Source organism: Bufo gargarizans, chromosome 2 (assembly GCF_014858855.1).
Source record: "Bufo gargarizans isolate SCDJY-AF-19 chromosome 2, ASM1485885v1, whole genome shotgun sequence".
In the NCBI taxonomy this organism is placed as follows: domain Eukaryota; kingdom Metazoa; phylum Chordata; class Amphibia; order Anura; family Bufonidae; genus Bufo; species Bufo gargarizans.
In genome coordinates, this window is record NC_058081.1 from 140,293,155 (window position 1) to 140,319,982 (window position 26,828).

Genomic DNA, 26,828 nt, shown 5'->3' on the forward strand with positions numbered 1-26,828 from the left:
TACCTGCCATAGTTCATCACCACCTTCCTGAGCAAAAAATGATTATAATTATGTCTCATTATTAGCAAGAGAATTTTTCAGTGTTAAGTTAAACATACAGTTAGGCCTCATGCACACGACTGTATGTATTTTACAATCTGCAAAAAACGGATGATGTCCTTGTGCATTCCGTATTTTGCGAAATGGAACAGCTGGCCCCTAATAGAACAGTACTGTCCTTGTCCTTAATGCGGACAATAATAGGACATGTTCTATTTTTTTGCAGAATGGAAATATGGACATATGGAAAAGGAATGCACACAGAGTAACTTCAGTTTTTTTTTTGCACACCCATTGAAATGAATGGTTCTGTATACAGTCTGCAAAAAAAATGGAACGGACGCGGAAAGAAAATACGTTTGTGTGCAGGAGTCCTTAATATGTGTGGTTTCACACAGAGAAGAGAAGTACAATGCTGTACTTTCCTCTACAAAATGCTAGGCATGCAAAAAATGGCAGGTGCTAAAACACACACTATGGCTAAAAATGCATCAAAAAATGCTGATCAAGTCAGGTCTATTTGAGGCATTTTTACTCGTCATGAACAGAAGTGCGTGTGCTTTTCAGCGCGGATCACTGAGAAATTCACAGCATGCTCTATTCCTGTCCATAAAAGACTCATACCTTCAAGTATATGGGGACTAGGAGATTTACACATTATGAAATATGTCCATTTTTTGTGGACAAAGATAGGAAAGACCATGTTAATCAGACCTAATATAAGAATTATGCATTGTGTATAATCTTTTTAAAAAATTTCCCCCCAGACCTACTTGAAAGAATTTGAATATAGCAACACGGTATATATTGACCTGTGGAAACACTTGCAAGCAGTAAGTTATTCTATGTAAACTGTATAATGCATATATCATGTATGGGTCATCACACACTCCATCATGAAAGATCACTCTCCAATTTAGCCACATACCTAGGTTGTCTGATTGGATGAAAACTGACTTTTCCAGTCATTGAGATACCGGTATATATCGATTAACAGGAAACTTCATTGAAAGAAACAAAAGTCCTAAAAAATAAATTCAGTTCACAGCATTGCACCGGAACATGTTTGCTTTGCAATTATTACATGGCATTGTCCAATCTCCGTAGTCTTGTGTCTTTGTTCCTAACCCTAAGAAAGGGAAGATAAGTACCAGCCTTTTATTGACCATGGCATTTGTGCTTCATACTAGGTCTACATGACAACTTGTTTTCACACCTGAAAAGATCGCAATGTTGAGAGGCTACATCGCATCTAATAGGTAGTGAAGGGGTCGCAGTCAAAGACCTGCAGTGTATCTCAGTAATCCATCTGCCAAGATAGATATGAGATATATACAGTAAGATAAATAGATTGATAGATAGATATGAGATATATAAGATAGATAGATATGAGATATATAAGATAGATAGATAGATAGATATGAGATATATAAGATAGATAGATAGATAGATAGATAGATATGAGATATATAAGATAGATAGATAGATAGATAGATAGATATGAGATATATAAGATAGATAGATAGATAGATAGATAGATAGATAGATAGATAGATAGATAGATATGAGATATATAAGATAGATAGATAGATAGATAGATAGATATGAGATATATAAGATAGATAGATATGAGATATATAAGATATATAAGATAGATAGATAGACTATTTCCCCATGTATTATTTTTGGACTAGTAAAGGCAGTGGTTGCAAACTAGGTCGAATGGATCAGACTGGAGTGGCATACAAAGTTCTGGCCATGCAGAACAACTGACTGCTAGTTCTACTTTGCCAACATGACCCTTAGGGCGCATTCAGACGTCCGTATGTGTTTTGCGGTCCGCAAATTGCAGATCCGTAAAACACGGATACCGGCCCGTGTGCGTTCCACAATTTGCAGACCGCACATGGCCATCACTCTCATGAAAAATGTCTATTCTTGTCCGCAATTGCGGACAAGAATAGGACATGCTCTATATTTTTTGCAGGGACGTGGAATGGAACAACGGATGCGGTCAGCGCACAGTGTGCTGTCCGCATCATTTGCGGCCACATTGAAATGAATGGGTCCACACCCATTCTGCAAAAATGCAGAACAGGGACGAAACAAAACATGCGACCGTCTGAATGAGCCCTTATAAACATTGGACTAAAATCTGTCTGTTTTTTCTTCTTTAATTTAGTGTGTGTACTTTTCTTTTTGCCTCAGGCCGTAGATAAAAGTTCTATTTATCTTGACAACAAAATTGAAGATATCATGAACACATGGGTCCTGCAGATGGGTTTTCCTGTGGTGACGATAAATACCACTACTGGAGTTGTTCAGCAAAAACATTTCCTTTTAGATCCAAATGCAACAGTCACTCGGCCGTCAGACTTTAAGTAAGATCATAGTTAAGAAATGTGGAAGTACAATATTCCTTTCCATGAAAATTTATTTGTCGTCTTTGCTGGACAAATTATTTGTAGTAGATTTTGGAAAATATTTCAATTCATGTGAGTGGCAAATTTTCTGCAAACCCCATTCCAATGTATGGAACAAATCTTCATACTCTTAAAAGGTCACCCAACTATTTTTTACTGTTATAAATTTTAACCCCGGCCTGCTGTAATAAAAAAAAACTTCTCGCCTGTTCCCTATAAACTTCTGAATGGACGGGATCACATGCTCTGCAGCAGAGAATGGTGGTTCTCAGCGGTGATGTGTTCATAAGTGGCATGTTACTGCTGGGTCACATGCTGCTTGGGGACACGTCACCACTGAAGCCAGTCATTTGACACAATCCATCCAGAAGTTTACAGATGGGGACTGTAGGACCAGCGAAGGGAGCCAGCAATACCATGAAAAATGCTTGTTAAAAAAGGCCTGATAAATACAGAAGTGCGTGAAGGTGCCCTTGAGGATGGTTTCACAATTTTTTTTCAAAACACAGCATCTAGATGTTAACAGTAAGTTTATGGCAATTTATGAAATGCAGTACAAGCATGTGCTTTTTTTTAATTTATTCTGCATTTTTCTTCTCACTTGTGTTGCATTTTTTTAGTTCCATGGCGTTTTTTGCAAGTCTTCACATGCTTTGGGTATGGCATTTTTATGCTATAGACATCTGTTGTTTTTTTTGCCAGTGTGTGTTTTTACATAGTTTTTTTTTTTTACTGCTGTTTTTATAGAGATCTGTGGAGGAAGTGACATCAGAAGGGATTTTCAGTTTAAAAAGACGTAGCTTTCAAAAAAGCTACTTGTAAAAAAAAGCCACAAAAATGCATAAAAAAGGCACAACACACATTAAACATAAAAAGAAACTCTGGTGTTTTTCATGTAATTTATAAACTAACAAAAGGAACCAAAAATGATATGTAAAGAAGGCCCACGGTTATTAGCCTTTTATGGCTGAGATTGGAATAATCCTAGTAAGTTACAGCCGAGTGGGCTGCGCTGCACTGTTAGCTACCATAGCAGTGAATGGAATATGCACAAACTGAATAGCACAGCAAGTTACACTGCTTCAGTTTAGGCTAGTTTCACACTACCGGCAAGGAACTCCGGCAGGCTGTTCCGGCGGGTGAACAGCCTGTCGGATCCGTGCTGCCGCTAGTGCACGTGTGCACCCGGACTACTGCTCCTGCCCCATTGATTATAATGGGGGTGGGTTGGAGTTCTGTCAGCAGTACGGCAAACATGTTGTAGTTTTATTCCGGCCGCCTCTCAGCATGTTTGCCGTGCTGCCGCCGGAACTCCGGCCCACCCCCATTATAGTCAATTATAGGCACTAAGCGGCAGAACAGATCTGACATGCTGTTCACCCGCCAGAACAGCCTGCCAGAGTTCCTTGCCGCTAGTGTGAAAGTACCCTAAGGCTACATTCACACAACAGTATTTTTGGTCCACGTCAAATCCGCATTATTTGCTGATAATTTGCGGACCCATTCATTTCTATGGGGCTGCAAAAAATGTCCACATCTAGGTGTCCTTGCCTCAAATTATAGAACATGTCCTATTTCTGTCAGTTTTGCAGACAAGAATAGGCATTTTTACAATGGGGCCTGTGAAAAGTGTGGGATGCGCATGGACCACATCCTTATTTTACGGATCCTCTATTTACAGAGCACATTGTGTGAATGTAACCTAACTTGGGTATTATGGAAACGGCATAGCTTGCTTTAGTAGTTACAAAAAAAGTGATTTGGCCTTTATATAAAGCACTTGCCTGTGCTGTGGACCCCTAGTTGCATGGGCACCAGCCGTGTGGCCGCCATTTGCGGACCCAATCACTTGAATGGGTTCGCAATCCGCAAGATTCAGTCCATATGGCAAAAAAAATAGAACATGTTCTATTTTTTGGCAGTGCGGAGGCAGGAACCCAAATCTCACATAAGTGCTCCGTAGTGCCTCTGTGGGCTTCCACTCCGTGCCTCCGCTCCACACCACTCCGTATTTTGCGGATTGCGGACCCATTGAAGTGCCCAGTGCCCGTATATTGTGGACCCACTGTTTGCAGTCCACAATATGGGCAGGGGCTGCATACGTTTGTGTGCATGAGCCCTAAATCTGACCCCGCTTGACCAGCCTTTAATAAGAGTATACTAATCTCAGTCATAAAAGGCTGTGACGGGAATACCCCCTTAAAGAGTCTTTCCATTCTGTCAGTGGCCTGAGAACAGAAGCAGAAAATGTTCTAAATCAACAAAAAAGATGTGCCAGAAACAGAAGTCACGGATATCTACTGTATATATTTCTCATAAAGACATCTCTTTTATTTCTGTCCCTCATATTTACAGTAATATTCTGTTCAATTTTTCAGCTATACATGGTTTGTACCGATCAAATACTTCAGCGGAACTAGTGTCCTGAATACTTTCTGGCTGAATGGACGGGATGGTAAGTAGATGAACTTGACGCACATAGAAAGCAGTGAGTAATTTCACCTGTTTTGCTGTACATTTTTATTAGGGCTGTATGGATTTTGTGAAGGCAACTCTTAGGACTGTACTACAGTAAATGAAAAGTGATGAACCTATTTGGAGTTCTCTGGGATATGAAATAATAAAAAAATATATTACTAAAAATAAATTCACAAATACTTTTACGTGTTTCTTGTCTAGCGGGTAATTATTAGGTTCATTAAACCGATCTCCGTCACGTTAGTAAACACAATACCCATTAAATAATGTAGAGCACATGCAGGATGGCCGGTTGCATCAGGGCACATAGCCCAAGACCAACATAGGCCCTCCTTCCTTCTCGAGCTGTCAGTCACCGGGGACTGGAATGCACAGTCAGTCTAACAGGAGACAATTACCTATAGGCCATATAAATACCACAGCCAACATACACTCCCATACAATCTGTGCACCTCAGAGGCCACCCAGGAACGGAGCATGCACAGACACAACTGAAGTGGTAAGGAAGAGGGAGGAAGCAGATGAGGACTGAAACGCGGGCTGGGTGTTGTAGCCTATAAGGGGTGAAGTCTTTGGGTTAGATGAAGATAAGCAAGTACAGCACTCGGCTAGCTTAGTCAGTCAGTGAATGAAGCGGCAGTGCACTTGCTCGTCTACCACCTCATTCAAACTCTTCTTTGAATCGTTTGATCGATAGATGACGTGAAATTATTAAAGAAGAGTAATGGCTTATTTATTCACATCTACTCTACCAATGATCTCTTTACATACTACAGGTATGAATGGAGTGATGTGCGAATAAAACCATGGTGGCTCGGTGGTTAGAACTGGTGCCTTGCAGCGCTGGGGTCCTAGGTTCGAATCCGACCAAGGACAACATCTTCATGGAGTTTTCATGTTCTCCCTGTGTTTGTGTGGGTTTTATTAGGGCTATGGTTTCTCCCACGCTCAAAAGACATACTGATAGGGACCTTAGATTGTGAGCCCCGTTGGGGACAGTTAGATGCTAATATCTGTGAAGCGCTGTGGAATATGTCAGTGCTATATAAGTACATAAAATAAATAAATGTAGCCTGTGAGGGTATGGGCATACATAGCAGCCTCTGTGTGTGGCCAAAACTCCATCCAGTGCCAGAGCTGCAGGCAAATTTACTAACATGTAACAGTGGACTGGCCATAGACCCTACAGGGAAATTTCCTGGTGGACCGATGACCAGAGGGCTGTCCCCCATTAATGCTATGAGCACCAGGTATCTGGAAGGCAGCTGCCTTTTTTTATTTTTTTACTGGGCCACTTTAAGTTACCCCTGCTAACATGTATGCCTGGAAACAGGCGTAGATGTTGGCTAAAAATTATGCCAGCCTGAGGCTGTCATACCCTGTGCCTGTCATGCCCTCATTACCCTTACAGGAGGTGTCGTACCCTTACAGCTTACAAAGCACAGCACCATACATTTTATACTGGCAGTGCTTGGTATTGCAGCTCAGGTGCACATACTTGAACAGGACTGAGCTACATCTAGGCCATGTGACCAATGAATGTGATGACAACACTAACCTGGGAAGACGCCATGGTGGTCACTGGAGCTCTGCAACCTCTTCAAGCAGCTGATGATCAGCGGGAGTATGACTCCTTTTGATCAGATATTGATGACCTAAATTCCATCAATATTCTACTCCCCGAGAACCCCTTTAATATGTTGCACAACAGATTAGACGTCATTTACGGTAAAATGCAAATACAACAACAACAGATTGGAAGTCATTCACAAAGGCAGTAAATGATCTAGGCTTAGACCTCGTCTTAAATAAGGTGCACTGCCGGCAGCCTGTGCGCCTGAAGTAAAACCCACTCCAGCCCCTGACCAGAGTAGTTTTCACTCTGCTTTTTTTGCCTGTTTCCAGACATACTGTAAAAGATAGTAAATGTGTCAGGCCTGATATCCCGGGCCTGGCCATTTCCCCATAGCTCACTCGCCACTTCCAAGTGAGGACTGTATAAAAATGCCTTTGCAACAAAATACTGCAATACGGGTTCTAAAAAAGTCACAAAACAAGGTCTTGCAAATGTTTTTGGCTTACAACTGGTGTATCGTCCATTGTATATGACCCCCATCGTGTTACTCCAATGGACCTAACATTTAACGTTCATTCACACGACCGTGGTTTGGTGCCGCATCCGAGCAAAAGATGCGGATAGCACTCTGTGTGCTGTCCGCATCCGTTGCTCCGTTCTGTGGCCCCGTTTTGCGGACAAGAATAGGCATTTTTATATGAATAAGCCCTTACTGTCACCTACTGAGCGTTATAGTGCAATGTAAATGATAGTACGCACTTCATTTAAACTTTTCCTGTATTTCAGGCTCCAACGAAGCCTTTAAAACAGCTGGTCAACAAGGTAACTGGCTGCTTGCAAACATCAACGTGACTGGATATTACAGGGTTAACTATGATGACGTTAACTGGGACAGACTGCTTAACCAGCTGAACACTGATCTTTCCGTGAGTATTGGTTATTGGTATTCAGGGGATCTCATGAAACAAATCACATGAAGGACATAGAAAATAAGACTCTGTTCACATCATCCTTGTGGTGCAGGACTGTATATGCCAAACCTAAAGCCCCAACGTACAAGGCTGCGCTATGTATATTCTGGTCATTGACTCCCTGACCTTTTGAGAAGGCCCTCGTAATGAAAATTGATTTCACTTTTCAAAATTGCAAACAACAGCAAAAGGATATAATGACATATACCACCTAAAAATAAGGCTACATGCACGCGACCATGCCGTGTATTGCAGTCCGCAAATTGTGGATGCGCAAAACATGGAATGCCGCCCATGTGCGTTCTGCAAAACGGACAGGAATAGGCCAAAATTAGCAGTGAACTAAAGCATAGTCAACATGTGGTCATGCAGAGTGCTCCATTTTACTTTTTAGTAAGTGGGGAGGCGGTGGATTAACAGTTACTTACCATCAAACACGTTTTATTTTTTTGTTTTGCAGCAAATTCCTGTTATCAACCGAGCTCAAATCATCGATGATGCGTTTAATTTAGCCAGGTGAGCATAAAGGTCTCCGAATATTAGCAACCTCTAGATTAGTGTCATTTTGTACTTTGAAATCATGAAAAACTGGCTCCATGTCTAAGGCCTCATTCACACGTCAGTGTTTTGGTCAGTGATTTCCATCAGTGATTGTGAGCTAAAACCAGGATTGGCGCCTCCACAAACATAAGGTATAAGGCCTCCTGCAACATGTGGGCCGCAAAGCACAAACACCGTCCGTGGGGCAGCCACAGCGGATCGTGGACCCATTCACTTTAATGGGTCCGCGATCCGGCCATTCCGCAAAAATATAGGACACGTTCTATCTTTTTGCGGCATGGAAGTACAGGACGAAACCCCACGGAAGCACTACGTAGGGTTCTGTTCCGTGCTTCCGTTCCGCATCTCCCGAATGGCACACCCATTGAAGAGAATGGGTCCGCATCCGTGATGCGGAATGCCCACAGAACAGAATCCGTGTATTGCGGATCTGCAAATGCAGTCCGCAATACGGAAACAGGAAGCACACGTTCGTGTGCAGGAGGCCTAAGGGAAAGATCTGCACCTGTTCTGTGTTTAGAGCCGCACCTGGTTTTGGCTCAAAATCACTGATGGAAATCACTGACCAAACACTGACGTGTGAATGAGGCATAAGGGCTGTTTCACATGAGCGAGTCCATTGCCGGAGTGCATGGTGTTACACTGATTTATAATGCTATGTGTCTCTGTCTGACCTTACTTCTACAGGATCATACTGACATTAGGGCTGTGTGAAACAGCCTGAATAGCAGAGCATTAGAGGGAGCAATACCATGCAATGGTGGAGCATCCCTCGAAGCTGAGTGGGTGGCACACTGTTTTACATCATATGCACACAATCCTCCTCCAATCAAGTGGCAGTTTTTTTTATTTTATATTCCACTCTCTCTACCTTACTTTGCTACTTTTATCAATTATAATAAAAATTAATTTACTAACTTTACTGGACTCAATTCGTTCTGGTGCTCATAGATTCCATGACAGACAATGATTTCATACCAGATGTGAACAGAGACCAAGCAAAATAGCAAAGCAGATATTAGGAGGAGCAGAGACCAGATTTCATTGAACCGTGATGCCAGTATGAACAAGGCTGGACCTAATATATTGCTTTTACAACATGTACGGTAACGGGGTTCTTAATACTGTATTAATGCTGCTATTTATTGCATTTCAGAGCTCAGATAATAAGTACTACAAGAGCGCTTGAAACAACTAAATTTCTGTCCAAGGATGTGGAGTACATGCCATGGCAGGCAGCTGTCAGCAGTCTCAGTTACTTTGCGCAGATGTTCGATCGCACAGATGTGTACGGACCAATGAAGGTAAATCAGCAGGGTGGAATTTATCATGAGGGTAATATTTTAAGTCACTGCGAAAGGTGCCCCACAATGATAGCAACTGACAACACTGGCCAATCCCTCAAGCTGATGATAAGAACTGAGACTTTAGCCAATGTATTCCTGTCAGGAACACATCGGAGCCCTTTGCACCACCGTCAAGTTATCTCAGGGTGGCAAGGGTTCCTACCACTAGACTACCTACGGTGTGTGAACACAGTCTGAGGGGTGCTAAGATACAACTTACAGCCAAGCTCCCACATACCTCCATAGTGAGATCACTCAGGTAGTGGGAGAGATGATAAGGCTGTAAGCCCCATCTATAACAGGTCATGTGACACAGGCTACCAGGTGCAACAGAATGCTACCAGCAGTACGCAATGGCACATTCGAAACATATGAAGAAATATAACTGAAATAAAGTGGCCTAAATGGGAGGAAATGCTCAAAAATACTATTTTAAGTCAGTGAAGGTCATTTACAGTGGGCGCTGCGCCAGTTTCTGGTATAAAAAAAAAGTTACAAGAACTGATATTGTGCAACCAATTTTTTTTGCACCATGCTTGATGGGGGCGTAGCGGGGGACTAGCCTGGGCCAGGATACATTTACTATCCTGGAAACAGGGGTAAAAAATAATGAGAACTACTCTAGTCAGGCGCTGGAGTAGTTTCACTCCAGGCACACAGATTGCCAGTGGTGCACCTAATTTATGACAAGGCCTGAGCTTTCTTTGCCAACGTTGTGGGGAAACAAAGACCGATGTAAAACACTGGTCTTTGTAAATGACCTCTAGATTTGTTTGTTATGGGCTCATGCACACGATCGTGCCGTGTTTTGCGGTCCGCAAATTGAGGATGCACAAAACACAGATGCTGGCCGACGGACGTGCCATGATAGAAATGCCTATTGTTGTCCGTAAAATGGACGTGGATATGTTCTATTTATTTATTTTTTGCAGGGCCACAGAACGGAGCAATGGATGCGGACAGCACACGGAGCGCTGTCCACATCTCTTGCGGCCCCATGTGTGAAAATGGCCTAACAATATAAGATAATGGTTATAGATGGTTATATAGCAGCTACCATCACTTAATGTGCACAATGTCTCCAACAGGCTTACATGAAGAATCAGGTTACACCACTCTTTAATTATTTTAAAAACTTGACAAATGATTGGAGAGACCGACCTGCTACGTTAACAGAACAGTAAGTACCACATATTGTGTGTGAACTCAGTTTTAACCTCTAAACAAATTTCATTTTGATTTTAGATTTTTAACTTTTTAACTTTTTTTGCCAAACAAGATATATTTTCTAATGACACCATTTAATAAATCCACAAGTTGCATTGGGAAGCTGGAAAAAAAATGTTAGTGTGATGGAATTAAAAACATAAAATCCAGCTGCACCATTGTTTTAAGGCCTCATGCACACAGCCATTTTGCAGACGTTCCGTGCATTGGGGACCGCAATTTGTGGTCCCCAATGCACGGGCAACATCCGTGCAGCAGCCGGGATAGATCGAGACCCATTCAACATGTTCTATTTTTTTGCAGTGCGGAGGCACGGACAAAAACACCACGGAAGCACTCCGTAGTGCTTCCGTGGGGTTCCGTGCCTCCGTTCCGCACCACAGCTTCGGATTGCGGACCCATTCAAGTGAATAGGTCCGCATCCGTGATGCGGGGAGCACACGGCTGGTGGCAGCATATTTCAGACCCGCTGTTTGTGGGCCGCAATACGGCCACGGCCGGGAAACGGCTGTGTGCATGAGGCCTAAGGGATTCATTTTAGGAAGAGCCTGCTTCTGATTATATGTCTACAATTGGAGTCTCCTCTGATCATGGACACCGCTGTGTAACAGAGCAGTTACCCACTGGCTATGGTACCCACTCAGCTCTTGAACGGGTACCATCTTTAAAGACCAGTCATTCACTATACTGTATATATAAAGCAGATTTTGGGAAGGTGTTAGAGAGGTTTTCCCATCATTGAAAGTGGATGGCATGTCTCTAGGTCATGGCACCCTTTTATGATTGGTGGGGTTGGTCCAACTGCTGCAAACCCCCACAACTCTGAAAAAAAGGGCCACAGTGCTGGTTTATCGCTTCATCAACTTGAAGATTGGTCCTAGAACAGCGATGCTACCTTCAAAGGGCATGAAATGAGACAAAAAAAAATTAAAGTGCAGTAAATATACATTCAATTGGGCAAGAACTGTTATTCATCGCATTATTTCATTATTTATTCTATATATTGTAGATAATGAAGGTATTTAAATATCAAGTTTATACTTAAAGCTGCAGTTCTATGAATTGGAGACATAAGATCTTAAATATATTTTACGTGTCTTTCTATTTATTCTATTATTTTGTCTACAGATACAATGAAATTAATGCAGTCAGCATGGCTTGTAGCTATGGAATCCCAGAATGTGGAGAACTGGCCACCAGACTCTTTAACGAGTGGAGAACTTCAAATGTCAATGGGTATGTGTTCAAAAAATTCTGCCTCTGAAATATTGTACTTACACTGACATAGTGTGCAGATTAAATTTCCCTTTCAGATACAGTATCTTCCAGTTATTCAATCCATATGCCTGAAATATGGAAAGCTTTACAATTGAGTTTGGTGCATTCAGTGTAAATGCTAAGCAGTGTGGATTTATAACAATCCAATAAAACTTAAAACTGCCAATCAGTGGTTCAGATTTCATCAAAATGACGCTTTGCGCAAGACATACTCAGCCATTTACTATACAGGGAATGTTACAGGTCGGCCTCCAGATTATTCTGCTGACATGTTTGACATGTTGAGGGGCAAGAAAGAACGTGCCTCCCTTTTACCTCTTGTCAGACCATGATGACCGGTCGCTACCTGCCTAAGACTGGATTCACACACATTGGCCCAGATTTTCTAACCTTAAAGATGGCATAAGCTTAGCCAGGCAGTCTAGACCTGCACCATATTTATCCCATTTTCTATGACTCTATGCCAACCTTTCCTAGGAAGGCCTACACCTTTGTGGAGCATGTCTTAAAAAAAAGTGTATAACAAACCTTAACTGTGTCAAATTGCCCCATTTTGTGCCACTTTTTAGACAGATTTTTGGCACGGACATATTAATAAATCTGGGATATTGTTTTTGTTGGCATTTTTAGCAGCTACATGAACAATTATTGTTCTTTTAGTCAATAGAAAATTATGGAAAAGTCCTCATACACAGCGTTTTCTTCATTTATGCATCTTTGGCTTTTTATTTTTTTACAATACAAAATCCAATGTTCTGGGTTATGGCATTTTTCCCCATATAATTTTTCCATATAAGTATAAACACCAGAAAACATATATGTACAAAATGTTACAAAATAAGGCTACTTTCACACTTGCGCTTGATCGGATCCGTTCTGAACGGATCCGATCATATTAATGCAGACGGAGGCTCCGTTCAGTACGGATCCGTCTGCATTAATAACTAAGGCTACTTTCACACTAGCGTTCGTCGGTCCGCTCGTGAGCTCCGTTTGAAGGAGCTCACGAGCGGACCCGAACGCTTCCGTCCAGCCCTGATGCAGTCTGAATGGAGCGGATCCGCTCAGACTGCATCAGTCTGGCGGCGTTCAGCCTCCGCTCCGCTCGCCTCCGCACGGACAGGCGGACAGCTGAACGCTACTTGCAGCGTTCAGCTGTCCGCCTGGCCGTGCGGAGGCGAGCGGATCCGTTCAGACTTACAATGTAAGTCAATGGGAACGGATCCGCTTGAAGATGACACCATATGGCTCAATCTTCAAGCGGATCCGTCCCCCATTGACTTTACATTGAAAGTCTGAACGGATCCGCTCAGGCATCTTGCGCACTTAGAAATTTTTCTAAGTTATTAATGCCGTACTGAACGGAGCCTCCGTCTGCATTAATATGATCGGATCCGTTCAGAACGGATCCGATCAAGCGCAAGTGTGAAAGTAGCCTTAGAAAAATTTCTAAGTGCGAAAGTAGCCTGAGCTGATCCGTTCAGACTTTCAATGTAAAGTCAATGGGGGACGGATCCGCTTGAAGATTGAGCCATATGGTGTCATCTTCAAGCGGATCCGTTCCCATTGACTTACATTGTAAGTCTGGACGGATCCGCACGCCTCCGCACGGCCAGGCGGACACCCGAACGCTGCAAGCAGCGTTCAGCTGTCCGTGCGGAGGCGAGCGGAGCGGAGGCTGAACGCCGCCAGACTGATGCAGTCTGAGCGGATCCGCATCCATTCAGACTGCATCAGGCCTGGACGGAAACGTTCTGCTCCGCTCGTGAGCTCCTTCAAACGGAGCTCACGAGCGGACAGCAGAACGCTCGTGTGAAAGTAGCCTAAATAATGGTACAGAAATCTGCTTGAAATTAATGGCATGTTTTAAAACCATTGTGATGTTTAGAAAATGATGGCTCAGCAGTTAAAACCACAACAAAAATATAACCTCTCATGCGTTTCAAGTAGACAAATCACTCAAAGCACCTAAAAGTGGTTTGTCCGCTTGAAGGGTTATGTTTTTCCATTTGCTTGGGCTGGGCTGTTGTTTTCTTAATGGGGAATTTAATGGCTTGACAATACTATAATGATGCTCAGTTATGTTATTATGTTTGTCTTTGTAAACAGCATTCATCCAAATCTGAGGTCCACCATCTACTGCAATGCCATAGCTCGTGGGGGAGAAGAAGAGTGGAATTTCTTATGGGAACAGTTCAGGAATACCACTAATGCGCAGGAAGCTGACAAACTCCGGGCAGCGCTGGCGTGTAGTAGGGAACCCTGGATCCTGAATAGGTAAACTGAGTTTGAAAGACTCACAGATGCTGTGAAGAGTGGCAATGCCGTCTTATCTACTCTACTCACTAACCATTTGCATTCACAATCCCAATATCTAGTCAACCCTTGGTAGGTTACATGTTAAAGCTAGGACATGGTGTATTTGGATGCCTGTGATGGCATTTCCTGTACTCTATGCTTTACTTAAGCAGAATGCAGGTCAAGGGAGTTACATGCACCAGAACATTCAATCCAGATGTCTTTGTTGGCACTGTGTTTCATTTCATAAAAAAACTCCTTAAAGGGCATCTGTCAGCAGATTTGTACCTATAAAACTGGCTGACCTGTTACATGTGCACTTGGAAGCTGAAGACGTCTGTGTTGGTCCCATGTTCATATGTGCCCACATTACTGAGAAAAATTATGTTTTAATATATGCAAATGAGCCCCTAGGAGCAACGGGGGCGTTACCATTACACCTAGAGGCTCTGCTCTCTCTGAAACTGCCATACCCTCTGCACTGTGATTGAAGGACTAGGTGTCTTGATGTTTTCACCTCCTGGTCCTGTCAATCAAAGTGAAGATGGCATGGCAGTTGCAGAGAAAGCACAGCCACTAGGAGTAATGGCAACGCCCCCGTTGCTCCTAGAGGCTCATTTGCATATATGCAGGCACATATATATGAACATGGGACCAACACAGATGTCGTCAGCTGTCAAGTGCACATGTAACAGGTCAGGCTGTTTTATAGGTACAAATCTGCTGACAGATGCCCTTTAAAGAGAACCTGTCACCACTCCTGACATGTCTGTTGTGGCTTCTTGCATTGTCCATTTAATAATTCTAAAGCGTGTTTTCTTATGACTCCATGTTGTGCTATTCCTCTACTATTCTTGCTAGAAGTTTATGGATAAAGGTACAGATGGGTGTTACCAGTTGGGAGTAGGTCCCTGTAGAGTCTGACTCTATCCAATCAGTGCTGCCAGTGTCACAGTATGCAGGGACACACTCCCAACTGGAAACTCCCATCTGTAGCGTTATCCATAAACTTCTAGCAGAAATAAGAGAAAAATGGTACAACATAGAGTCATAAGAAAATATGCTGCAGAATTGTTATTACACAGGGAATGCAAGTACCTACTCAAACAGACAAGTCAGGAGAGGCGACAGCTCCGCTTTAAGTAAAGAAAACTTAGCGCTAAAGGTATAGACAATACAATGTGACTTTCCAAACTGTCTGGAATAGCAAAGAAAGGTGAATAAATATTAGAGAACTTCTCAGTTCTGGAAATGTAGAAATAATTTGACAATTGGGCGTGATCACTTGCCTTGTCCATGTGGTGTCACTTCACAGTCTGAAACGGTCAGCACTGATTGGACGGTGTCAAAGGGACATGCCCCCCTAACAAGGGGATTAGTAACACCCAGTTTTTAAGTTATGCCTACATTTCCAGAAGGAATACTTCCTTAATCAGAAATGCTAGGGGAAATGGTCTTCTTAAAGAACCAGGAAGACCTATGGACAGTACACAGTTGGTTAAATAACATATGATAATTGTAACACGTTATATCTGCTATCAAGATGTGATTTCTTCCTATTAGTTCATACCTCTTTCAATTAACAGACTACTGGAGTTTTCCTTTGACTCAACGAAAATCCGTAGGCAAGATACGGTCAGCACAATCACCAATGTTGCTAACAATGTGATAGGCCAGAGTCTTGCCTGGGACTTTGTCAGAGCCTATTGGGTGAAACTCCGAGAACAGTAAGTGCTTACTTTTTCTGCAGGGACATATCAGGTGGTATGATGCAATATGCAACTTGTTTATTCATTGTATTTTCTTTGGTAGATTTGGAGATTCTTCTTTCTCCTTTGGTAACCTCCTTACTGGAGTCACTAGAAGATTCTGCACAGATTTTGATCTGAGCCAAGTAAGTAAGATTTTTTTTTAGCAAAATCATTGACTTGTGTCAGGAAACAATATAATAGAAAAAGGCCATGATACAAGGTTAAAACATTAGTTAACTTCAAGATGCGGCAGGACCTAATGGTATGTATTAGAGGCTGCACATTTCCAAAATACTGATAAATATCCACCCAACCACCTTCCATCTCTAAAAGGGGTGGGTGTTATAGACTAAGGACACCTTTGTGGGCATTTTATTTTATTATTGTGTTCTACTTATTTGGGGCAAAAAATATATTATTTTCAATTATTCTTTATAAAAAGTTTCAGCCACTTTCCCAGTATAACAGTGTAATCTGTAGCTGCACTGCAGCAGGGTTCTGTGTCTACACTGAATCCCGTCATCTGACGGCTCATGTGAATCCCTTATACAAGATCGCCTGACGCTTATAAACACTTATTTTTGAACACATATTCTTATCAGCGTGTCAAGAAATGAATTGTAGTGAGCATTTATGAGCTGTCAAGAGTTTAAAGAACAGACTGAGCGGGCAGATCTGCTTGATGAGGGGACTGGAGGTAAATAGAAACTGGCAGTCTGCAGATGCACTCTCCATTAACCCCTGTAGTACAACAATGGCTGGAAGTTTTTAGTAAAGACCAATTGAAAAAATGAGTAGAATACAATAATAAATAAAATTACCCCCAAAGGTGTCCACAGCCTATAAATATTCCCAAGCATACAGTTAAGGCTTTAATTTTGATATCCTTTCCAGTGAATTCCTTATTGTGGGAAATAAGCAGGTGTATTTTCCATGTAAGATTTATCATTAGGGGAATTTTTAAAGCCTGTTTTGCAGGAGTCTGTGTTGCCATGATTTGTTCCAAATGTATCAAATGTTGCACAATCTTTGATGACTTTGGTTCATCGTTAAAGTGGCTTTACAGTACTACAATATTGATGACCTATCCTCAGCATAGGTCATCAATATCGGATCAGCTGTTTGAAGAGATGGCAGCGCTTTGGTCAAGTCTGCTTCCTCTTCAAAATTAACTGTGCATCGTCCATCGTGCATCATCCTTTGTAGAGGCAGCACAGTGTCCCATGAGAGTCAATGGGGTGAGCAGTTGTAATTACACCGAGCCACCTCTGCAAAGGAGGCAGCGCGCAGGATAATTTTAACAGAAAGTGGCGCATAACTCTTCAAACAGCTGATCGGCAGGGATGCCAAAAGCCAGACCCCCGCCAATCTATTGATGACCTGTCCTGAATATAGACAAAAGTGTTTATAGAGCAGCACCCACGGACATAAATGGCCACACTGGTAATACAACAGCCGAGCCACGACCGCAGATCCTCAGCAGTCGACCGTATAGTAAATGAAGAGAGGTAGCGGCAGCATCTCCAGTGAATCCTTTATTGGACGGACTTTACTGAAAGTGTGCCATAAAATCAAGCAGCAACGTTTCGGCTGTATCATAGCCTTATAAAGCCTAATAAAGAGTGATAATCTCTACCCTTTTAAAGTGCATGCAGCTGCACCCACAAAAGGGGGAGCCAATACAATATATAGCAGCCTTTTACAATTAACATCACAACCAATGAATTGTGTCTTATAATCAAACTAAAATGTATACACCCGCAGGTGCATGACATGTGCTCACCTTAAACAGTGCACCACAGTATTGTCCGTTCATCACGGCCAGCGGGACTCACATCGCGCGTCTCCAGAGGTGCATTGTGGGTGGAGATTATCACTCTGTATTAGGCTTGACAAAGGCTGGGATACAGCCGAAACGTTACTGCTTGATTTTATGGCACACTTTCTGTAAAGTCAGTCCAATAAAGGATTCACTGGAGATGCTGCCGCTACCTTTCTTCATTTACTCTCCTGAATATAGGTCATTAATATTGTAGTGCTGCACAACCCCTTTAAGTCTAACACTTCTGTCTTGAGAAGTTACTCCAATCTCTATGCCATCCCTTTACTGGAGTAAGATTGCAAAAAAAATTGTGACTTTTTTTAAAAGTCCCAGTTAATAAATATGGAATTAAACTAATTAACATAGCCACAAAAAACGAAATATGTGGCAAAGCCTACTGTTACGTGGTTCCTGCTTCCTATCCTGAAACAATATCAATTACTGCCCTCCCAACAGAAGGAGGGGGAGGGGGGACGGATTATATGAAACTTAACCTTTAATAATCAAAGTCTAAAAATGACTCATACTTTATAAACTGAAAAAATAATAATTAATACACCACAGTGCACCAAATTGTATAAAAAAAAGGGGGTGGTTACACCTTTGATTTTAACCACCAGTAGTATTCACGTAAGGTTACCTTGAGCAGTTACAGTAAATGCTAAAATGGTTCGGTCTTATCGGATCATGCAGTCTATCTCTTTAGGGATCCGGATAACCTGGACAATGTTCCACACAATTATAGGTGGATAACCCCAGACAGAGGTGATGTTATTCAGGCATCTTAATATTCAGAGAGTATGTGTCACGGCGTGGTGTGGGAGGGGAACTCCACACCAAACACAAGAGGGAGAGACAAGTTATCAGGCCTCAAGACTAGGAAAAGAGGAAAGGTCACCACCTAATGAAATCCTAACCCGAGCCCTGACTGCTATCAGAATGAAACGACCTCAATGGTAGGAGTGTTCATTCGCAGGAACCTGGTAGCATGGATTGCCCTGGAGATAGTGGTAGGTCCACAGACGACCTGTTCCTTCCCAGCTGAAGGAACAGGAGTCTACCTTAGGCCTAATACTAAAAGACAGGGAAATAACAACCAAATGCAAACAAGGAAAAGATACTTAACTCGTAAATGGAAAAGCGGGAACTCTGCCGAGATCCCGACACCAACACTTTCCAACCAGAATGGAGCTATGAACCGCATGGAGTGATGGGTGAAGCCAGACTAAATAGGGAGCAGTAATAACCACACAGCTACACCTGAAACAAGAGGTGTGGTCATATCGGCAACAACACTGACACAAGTAAAACCAAAAGAGGCTGTCCGATCACTCACGTGCAACCAGTCTCTCAGATCTTCTAACACCTGTCACGGGTGAGACCGTGACAGTATGGCATAGTCAGGAACCACCTATCTCTGGAAAAGCCCTGCCAAGATGGAGAGATCTAAGATGCCTTACCTATCTAACACAGAGCACACGCCCTGAAAGGGGCGACCCCGTCAGTATCCTGTCCCTATCTGTGGTCAACTCCCTAATCCTGTCCCTGAATGAATGCTTCCAACATTTCTGTCTACTTCGTTTTATATATATCTCTATATAAACATATATATATATATATATATATATATATATATATTTATATTTATACAGTATATAAAATATATAACTAGATCTAAAATGTTCTTATTTATGCCTATGACACTCTCTCATCAGATTAACCAGTTCAAAGAAGACAATAAAGAAGTCGGTTTCGGCACAGGAGCTCGTGCTCTGGACCAGTCCATAGAAAGGACAGAAGCAAATGTCAGATGGGTAAATCAGAACAAAGCTGTTGTAAAGGAATGGTTTGAGGCTGCAGCAAAACCTTAAAGGACATATGAAAATCTCTACAGTAGAATAACAAGTTTACAAACCACATGTGCCTCCTGTAAAAACAACATGCAGATCTTGGGTCTCACCAGTGGGAAATAGAAATCGATACTACAGAGATATATGTTCTGACATGATTTCTTCTGCTAGATTACTCTTCATCGGGTTTCTATGAATCTTCTTTTTTGAATGGACTGAGAAGCCCATATTTTCTAACATTTCTTCCCTTTTCCATATATGTGTGCTTAGATTCCCAAGACTTTTCTATATAGACAATGAGGAACTCCCATCTGCTCAGGGTTTAAATGTTTAAATGCATTGCCTGGTGTACCAGACTTCCGATCAAGTTCACGCTGATCCCAGTGAACCTTACAGGTCACATAGAACAAGTGGGATCAGCCTAAAGAGATGTAAATTTTCCTATACGCAAAGCTAAAGTACCTTTATTTATACAAATCACTGTAAAAACCTGCTTTTTTGTTTTTAATATCAGAAAATAAAAATTAATTTGTCAAATGTGTGTCTCTTTGCATTAATTTAATAATTGTCTTCTAAATATTACAGTATTATAATTTTACCCAAAAAGGCAGCTTTTGGTACTGGATACAAAAGGAAGGAAAATTATAGAGGAAAGACGAATATATTTCCTATTTTGTAACCACTTACTGCTTTGGCTTAAATACTGCTTCAAAAACTGGATTAAGCAGTAAAGCCCTGGCCCAGGTAGTTTTCAACACTTGCGCGCTGCGGGCGGCGCCGGCAGCTAAGTTCACAGAGGGGCGGAGCGGAGGTAGAGCAGTGTATGCAGGCGCAGGCTCAGCCAGAGGAGGGAGGTCCCACTCCCGTGGCAGTACTGGCCGGACGTGGAGGAGAAGATGCGACTCGCAAGTGGGTGAGGGTGGTGGTGTGACGAGCAGAGACTTGGAGATCTCTCTGGGCCACGGTCAGGACCTGTGTATGAGGAGGGGTCTCTCTGTGAATGAGGAGCTGTCTGAATATGACTTGGGGTCTCTGTGTGTGAGTAGCTGTCTCTGTATGGGGAGCAGCGCGTGGTTACATCTCTTCCCATAAGTTTCGTTCCCTGGATAGCTGACACCTATTTGGCTGGGACTGGACTGTGACTTCATTTGTGCTCACCAGTACAGTGGGAGGCTTTGATGCAACTTGGTCCTGCATGTTCTGTCCTTGTTAATGCTGGAAGTATTGCCCTATTAACACATTGCTGTGCCCCACACACTTTATAAGTGCTGCTCACAGTAAGGCTGACTCAGTAGTGCCCTCCTCACAATTTTGCTTCCTTTAAGGCTACTTTCACACTTGTGACAGGATGGATCCGACAGGCTGTTCACCCTGTCGGATCCGTCCTTCCGCTATTTCGCCGGACCGCTGCTCCGTCCCCATTGACTATAATGGGGACAGGGGCGGAGCTCCGGCGCTGCACGGCAGTGCACGGCGAAAGGTCGCCGGACTAAAAGTACTGCATGTCCGACTTTTTAGTCCGACGGCCTCTCACCGCAAACTGCCGTGCTGCGCTGGAGCTCCACCCCCGTCCCCATTATAGTCAATGGGGACAGAGTGGCGGTCTGGCGGCACAGCAAAATAGCGGAAGGACGGATCCAACAGGGTGAACAGCCTGACGGATCCGTCCTGCCGCAAGTGTGAAAGTACCCTTAGTGACCGTCTTGCAATAATGTTGCCCCTTTAATGCCCCTTACAATAGTGTTGGCCCTTCGTGCAGCCTTACAAGGCCACCTATACAATAGTGTGGTCCCTTTAGTGCCCCCCTTACAGTAGTGTTGCCCCCTTAGTGTCCCCCACAATAGTGCTGCCCTGTAGTTTTAATAAAATAAAAAAGTAATACTCACCTTTCCAAGTCCCCAAGATGATTGGGGCACACCTTCCCCCTATCCTGTGTTCTCCCCCTTCTCAGCAGGAACCATGACATTACTGCATTGCAGCTGCCCAGGGGCGTACATATAGGGGGTGCAGAGGTAGCAGTCATTATCGGCCCCAGAAGCCTGAGGGGGCCCAAAGACCCTTGTGCTTCATAAGAAGACACCGGTATTATAGAAAGCGCATGCTGGTCAAGTTACACCTCTGGCTAGAGAGAAGGGGTCAGGTCAAAATTTGGCTTGGGTGGTGCCATTTCAATTTTCTCCTCCCCTGCCACTGGCCACAAAGCACAGAGGGGAAGGGGGGCCCAAGCTGAATTCTTGCACCAGGGCCCATGAGCCTTTAGCTACGCCCCTGACACTAGACTTAGGTTCGCCACCACTGGTATAGAGGATAACTATTAAATCGGCGACAGTACTACTGCTGGGACCCCACTAACAGTGGCGGACTGGCTATAGACCCCGTAGGGAAATTCCCTGATGGCTGATGCCTGGGGGTTGCCTGTGCCTTCCTCATGGCCACCAGCCAGATAAACAACAATCTGATGCTCTCAGCATTAATTAATGCTAGGAGCATCTTATACACCTGTCCAGCAGCTGTAGGTGGCCTCCTGAATTCAACTGTATCCTCGGGATGGTGATACAGCTGAATAGTGTGGTGCTGGTGGCAGTATAATGTTCTGCATCTGCACTGTTATATTTGATTCTGCTGAAGCAGAATTTTGTGCTTCACTATGGTATTTAGTTCAGCAGGGGTAGTATCTTGTACTGCACTATGGTATTGCTGCCCTGCCTACTTCTGTTGTCCCTACGTACTTGTGTTGGCCCGCCTTTAGTCAATTTGAACCTGCCTACAACATGGGGCCACTTTTCATGTTTTTTTTTCAAGAGCCACTTTAAATTTCCAGTCTGCCTCTGCCCACTGATCATGAGAATCGGAACCCATGTACCTATAAAGCCCTCAAAATGCAAGCAGCTATTTCTATGGAAGGTCCAAAGATAGCCAAGTACTGTACTCAGCAGCAGTAGCCATCACTCGTTCCAATACAGTGGAGGTGATGGCTGTATGTAAATGCAGCTCTTCAATTCCACTATTGAGCGGGCAGTTATTGGGAAGGAACAGTCCCTTCCCAATAATTGTCTGCTCCATCGGGCTGTCTAAATCCATCCTCAGTCCAACTCAGCACTTCCATTTCAATATGTCTGGTCAACGATACCATGAATTTTGTACAGACCTGGTGAAATTGGTCATGGTGCAGATGTTTTTCCACTAGAGCTTGTCCAATAAAATCCAGGAACTGGTATTTTCACTGTTCAAGGCAAAAATGTCAGATTTTATGAGCTCCTGGCAGAAAAGCCTCTGCATGGTTTGTCTGGGCACCATTTTCTTAGCATGATGACGAGGACTACAGATGTCTTTATATTTGCTTGGTGTATTAGTGAAACATTGCAGGATAGAAGACAGCGTTCTGCTGCTCAGTGCAGCTATATGGGAATGAGTGATTGCTATAGCGAACCCTTGGCCTCATATTGTGAAGGAGATCGCTGCATGTAAATGCAGAAGTCTCCTTCACTTAAAGAGGACCTTTCATAGGTCCAGACATTATGAAATAACTAGCAGGTTATGTAGGGCATAGTGCAGGGATGTAATATCACTTACAAATTTGCCTGGGTGCCGCTCCGTTCACCTGCTGTGCCCCCCGTTCACTTTTTCCGCCTGGTATGCTAATGAATAGCATCGGTACAGGGAGGAGGAGACTGTCCTGTTTCTCAATGGGTGTCTCCTTCTCCCTGGATGTAGCGCTGTCCAATCACAGCGGAGAGCATCACAGCCAGGGAGAAGCTGAGTTTTTTTTCTCCCTGACTGTGACGCTCTCCGCTGTGATTGGACAGCGCTACAGCCAGGGAGCAGGAGATGCCAATTGAGAAACAGGACAGTCTCCTCCTCCCTGTACCGATGCTATTCATTAGCATACCAGGTGGGAAAAGTAAACGGGGGGCACAGCGGTCGAGATTTTATTGTGTAGTACAGGTCGAGATTTTATTTTCAAAGGAAAAAAAACACATGATGCAGCAGGTGGCCTCTCTGAAGGGCCTAAGTACATGACATAAATCTCTGATGAGCTGCCATTGCTTGAATTTGAAATAGCACATGCTTCATGCTGGGGTGGTCTACTGCATGATGAAATCATTCACTGCCATATGCTGCCCGTACACATGCTCTAGCACATGCAAGGTGGAATTCCAGCAAGTTTGAACATTGCAGATCAAGTGGTGCAATGACAGACCATTTTGTCACTGCAAGTCCAAGAGGGAGTTTCTTGGCACATATGAATGAAATGGCTGAATGGCTGAAATGCGGGGATAGTCTCATGGACATGGACAGCAACTTCTGTAAACTATAGTACCTTTTCAAAAAGCAAATCCTGTGCACAATGTCATTCTCTTTGTCCTCAATAATAATAATGTGGCATCTGTAGGAAGCCAGGGAGAACTGTGGCCTAATACTACTACTACTACTACTACTGCTACTACTTCTACTGGCTGGATGATGGTGCTGCTACTGCTGTTTGTACTATTACAGCCACTCACATTCTGACTTTTGGATGATGAACTGTAGGTCTTTCATTTTCCACTCTACTGTTTCCCAGACATTCTATTATAATTCCTATATATGAAGAGTCACAGGTTTGTTAATGTAAAAACAGAGGCATAATGAAAGGTCCTTCCCCTCCTACAAACGCACTGCACACAGGTATTGACAATTAACAAGGGTAATACAATGCTTGGAATAAAACTGCTATATTAGTGTAGTTATTGCAGTATAACATGGTCACTAAAACTGCATGGTATCTTGTTGCAATACAATTCGTTTGAAGCAAAATGTATGCTATTTATGCTGGTACTGGCGGTGCTAGCAATAAACCTATAAAACAGGTATGTAATGTACAAACTTGAGGTTTTTGCAAAAAAGGCAAAATTTTCAATGCAACATGAACTTCTAAATTGCCAGCATCTGAATGAACTGTGAGTTTCAAGTCCTGCTTTCCTTATGCTTTCCCTGATAAATCCCTAATCTAAATAATGTAATATGCCCCTATATGCTACCTACCAGAACTTGATTCCTGGCTTGTGTCTGTAATAGCTTGGCTGTCTAGTAGTTTTTTGGGAGGTTTAGGGAGAAAGTGTTTGACAGCCTCTGAGCCAATCAGGGCAAGCTCCCTTCCTCCTGGATCATGTGATCCTCCATCTTCATCCTTCCTGTTGCTTTCCCCTTAAATTTTTACTGTAAAATCATGTAGGCACTGTTTTGCGTGATTCATCCAAATCCGAATAATTTACAATTGCTTCACCCATCTCTACCATAAAACTATTGCAGTACACCGAGGACAACTGCAAAGGTTAACTAATATCAAAAGGGTTAGGGCTGTTTCACACAAGTTGATACCGTGCGTGTCATCGGCAGCATGAATAAGAGCCAAACCCCGCTCCGGACAGCAGAGACACGGAGCAGTAACATGATTAATAATGCTCCGTGCCTCTCTGTGATCTTTTTACTACAAAATCACGGTGACAACTTTATACTACAACATCACAGTGAGATAAAGATCACAGAGAGGCACGGAGCATTATCAATCATGTTACTGCTCCGGGTCTGTGCTGTCTGTGCGCGGCTTGGCTCTTATTCACGCTGCGGGTGACACGCATGGGATCCGTTGGTGTGAAACAGCCCTTAATGCAATGTTCTTAAGTTACATTTTGTGATATATTGTGTGTTAAGTGATGATCTCAACAGTACTGTATCAGCAACCTTTGGCAGACTGTTTAGATTATCATGTGATGGACTATGTCTGCTCCCTGATTAGTTAGAGTAAGGATACCTTCACACGCGGCAGATTTTGTGGCAGAAAATTCCACAACTCAAAATAAGTTCCATTCGCCTTAATGGGGCTTGCAAAGGTCCATGTGCTTGCTGAATGGAACTGATTTTCAGTCGTGGAATTTTATGCCATGTAATCTGCCACGTGTAAAGGTACTCTAAGAAGTCTAGTCTACAGGTAGGACTTGTGTGTGGAGAATTCCTGCAAATTCTAGGCCCAAGCTCAGAGAACCTCTGTTTCTGAGTCTACAGTTACCAGAGAAGCAACCTGCTAGTAGAAAACTCCAGAGGAAAGAAGATCTTGAACCCATAATCCAGGGGCTGACTGGCAACTTTTGGCCCAGGGGGCAAGTAACACCCAGAGGCCCACTGAGCCAACCCCCCCCCCCCCCAACTTTCGTCAGCCATGTAAATTAGAACACAGTAAAACAAAATAAACTAGGCATGCTCCGATATATCGGCCGCCGAAACACATCAGCCGAAAATTGCATTTTTGGTATAATGCCGAAAGTGTCATTTTCTGGCTGATACAGTGTTGCATCCGTGTATTCTCTCCTCCCCGCTGGGCGCTGCTCTGTGTCCCCCCCATGACACTTGATGACTTTTGCAGGAGAAACTGTATATTGTGTGGCACAGTGTAGGATATATGTGTATAACATAAACATATTTCATTTGAAAACTTACAGTTACTTGACCCTTGGGGATCTCGGACGCCACTTCCACGCTTTGGCCGGGGGCTCGGCGGAGCTGATGTTGTGTTTTATCCTAATGAGAAAGATTTCATAATAAGGATTTGGAGAAGGGGCAGAGGGGTCACAGAGCAGGGAGAGGCTGGAGCTGCTACTAGGGGGTCATACCATGGGGGAGTAATAAAGCCCACCATAATGCCCCACCCCCCCCAGTAGAAATAATTCTCCTTATAATAGACAGTGCACAAAATACCCCCTTGTAATATCCCCAGTTGAGCTAATGTCCCCATAGTGCCCCCTATAATGTGCCAGTAGCCAGATAGGGCCCCCCTATAATGTGCCAGTAGCCAGATAGGGCCCCCCTATAATGTGCCAGTAGCCACATAGGGCCCCCCTATAATGTGCCAGTAGCCACATAGGGCCCCCCTATAATGTGCCTGTAGCCATATGCCCCCCCATAATGTGCCAGTAGCCATAGGTCCCCTATAATCTGCCAGTAGCCATAGCCCCCCTATAATCTGCCAGTAGCCATAGCCCCCCCTATAATCTGCCAGTAGCCATAGCCCCCCCTATAATCTGCCAGTAGCCATAGCCCCCCTATAATCTGCCAGTAGCCATAGCCCCCCCTATAATCTGCCAGTAGCCATAGCCCCCCCTATAATCTGCCAGTAGCCATAGCCCCCCTATAATCTGCCAGTAGCCATAGCCCCCCCTATAATCTGCCAG

The 26,828-nt window shown here is 43.4% G+C and overlaps 1 protein-coding gene across 2 annotated transcripts in view; it reads left to right on the forward strand.

Annotated features, from left to right (window-relative positions):
- Positions 1 to 20,157, forward strand: part of LOC122927568 (aminopeptidase N-like) — a 107,137-nt gene extending 86,980 nt beyond the window's left edge. For both annotated transcript variants that reach the window (XM_044279512.1, XM_044279513.1), the window contains exons 10-21: positions 807 to 872; positions 2,248 to 2,420; positions 4,841 to 4,917; positions 7,303 to 7,442; positions 7,948 to 8,003; positions 9,205 to 9,352; positions 10,483 to 10,574; positions 11,750 to 11,857; positions 14,009 to 14,176; positions 15,784 to 15,924; positions 16,010 to 16,091; positions 19,486 to 20,157. In XM_044279512.1, coding sequence (XP_044135447.1) covers positions 807 to 872; positions 2,248 to 2,420; positions 4,841 to 4,917; positions 7,303 to 7,442; positions 7,948 to 8,003; positions 9,205 to 9,352; positions 10,483 to 10,574; positions 11,750 to 11,857; positions 14,009 to 14,176; positions 15,784 to 15,924; positions 16,010 to 16,091; positions 19,486 to 19,641 — 1,407 coding nt within the window. In that variant the 3' untranslated portion in view covers positions 19,642 to 20,157. The remainder of the gene's footprint in view (positions 1 to 806; positions 873 to 2,247; positions 2,421 to 4,840; positions 4,918 to 7,302; positions 7,443 to 7,947; positions 8,004 to 9,204; positions 9,353 to 10,482; positions 10,575 to 11,749; positions 11,858 to 14,008; positions 14,177 to 15,783; positions 15,925 to 16,009; positions 16,092 to 19,485) is intronic.
- Positions 20,158 to 26,828: the final 6,671 nt, after the last annotated feature.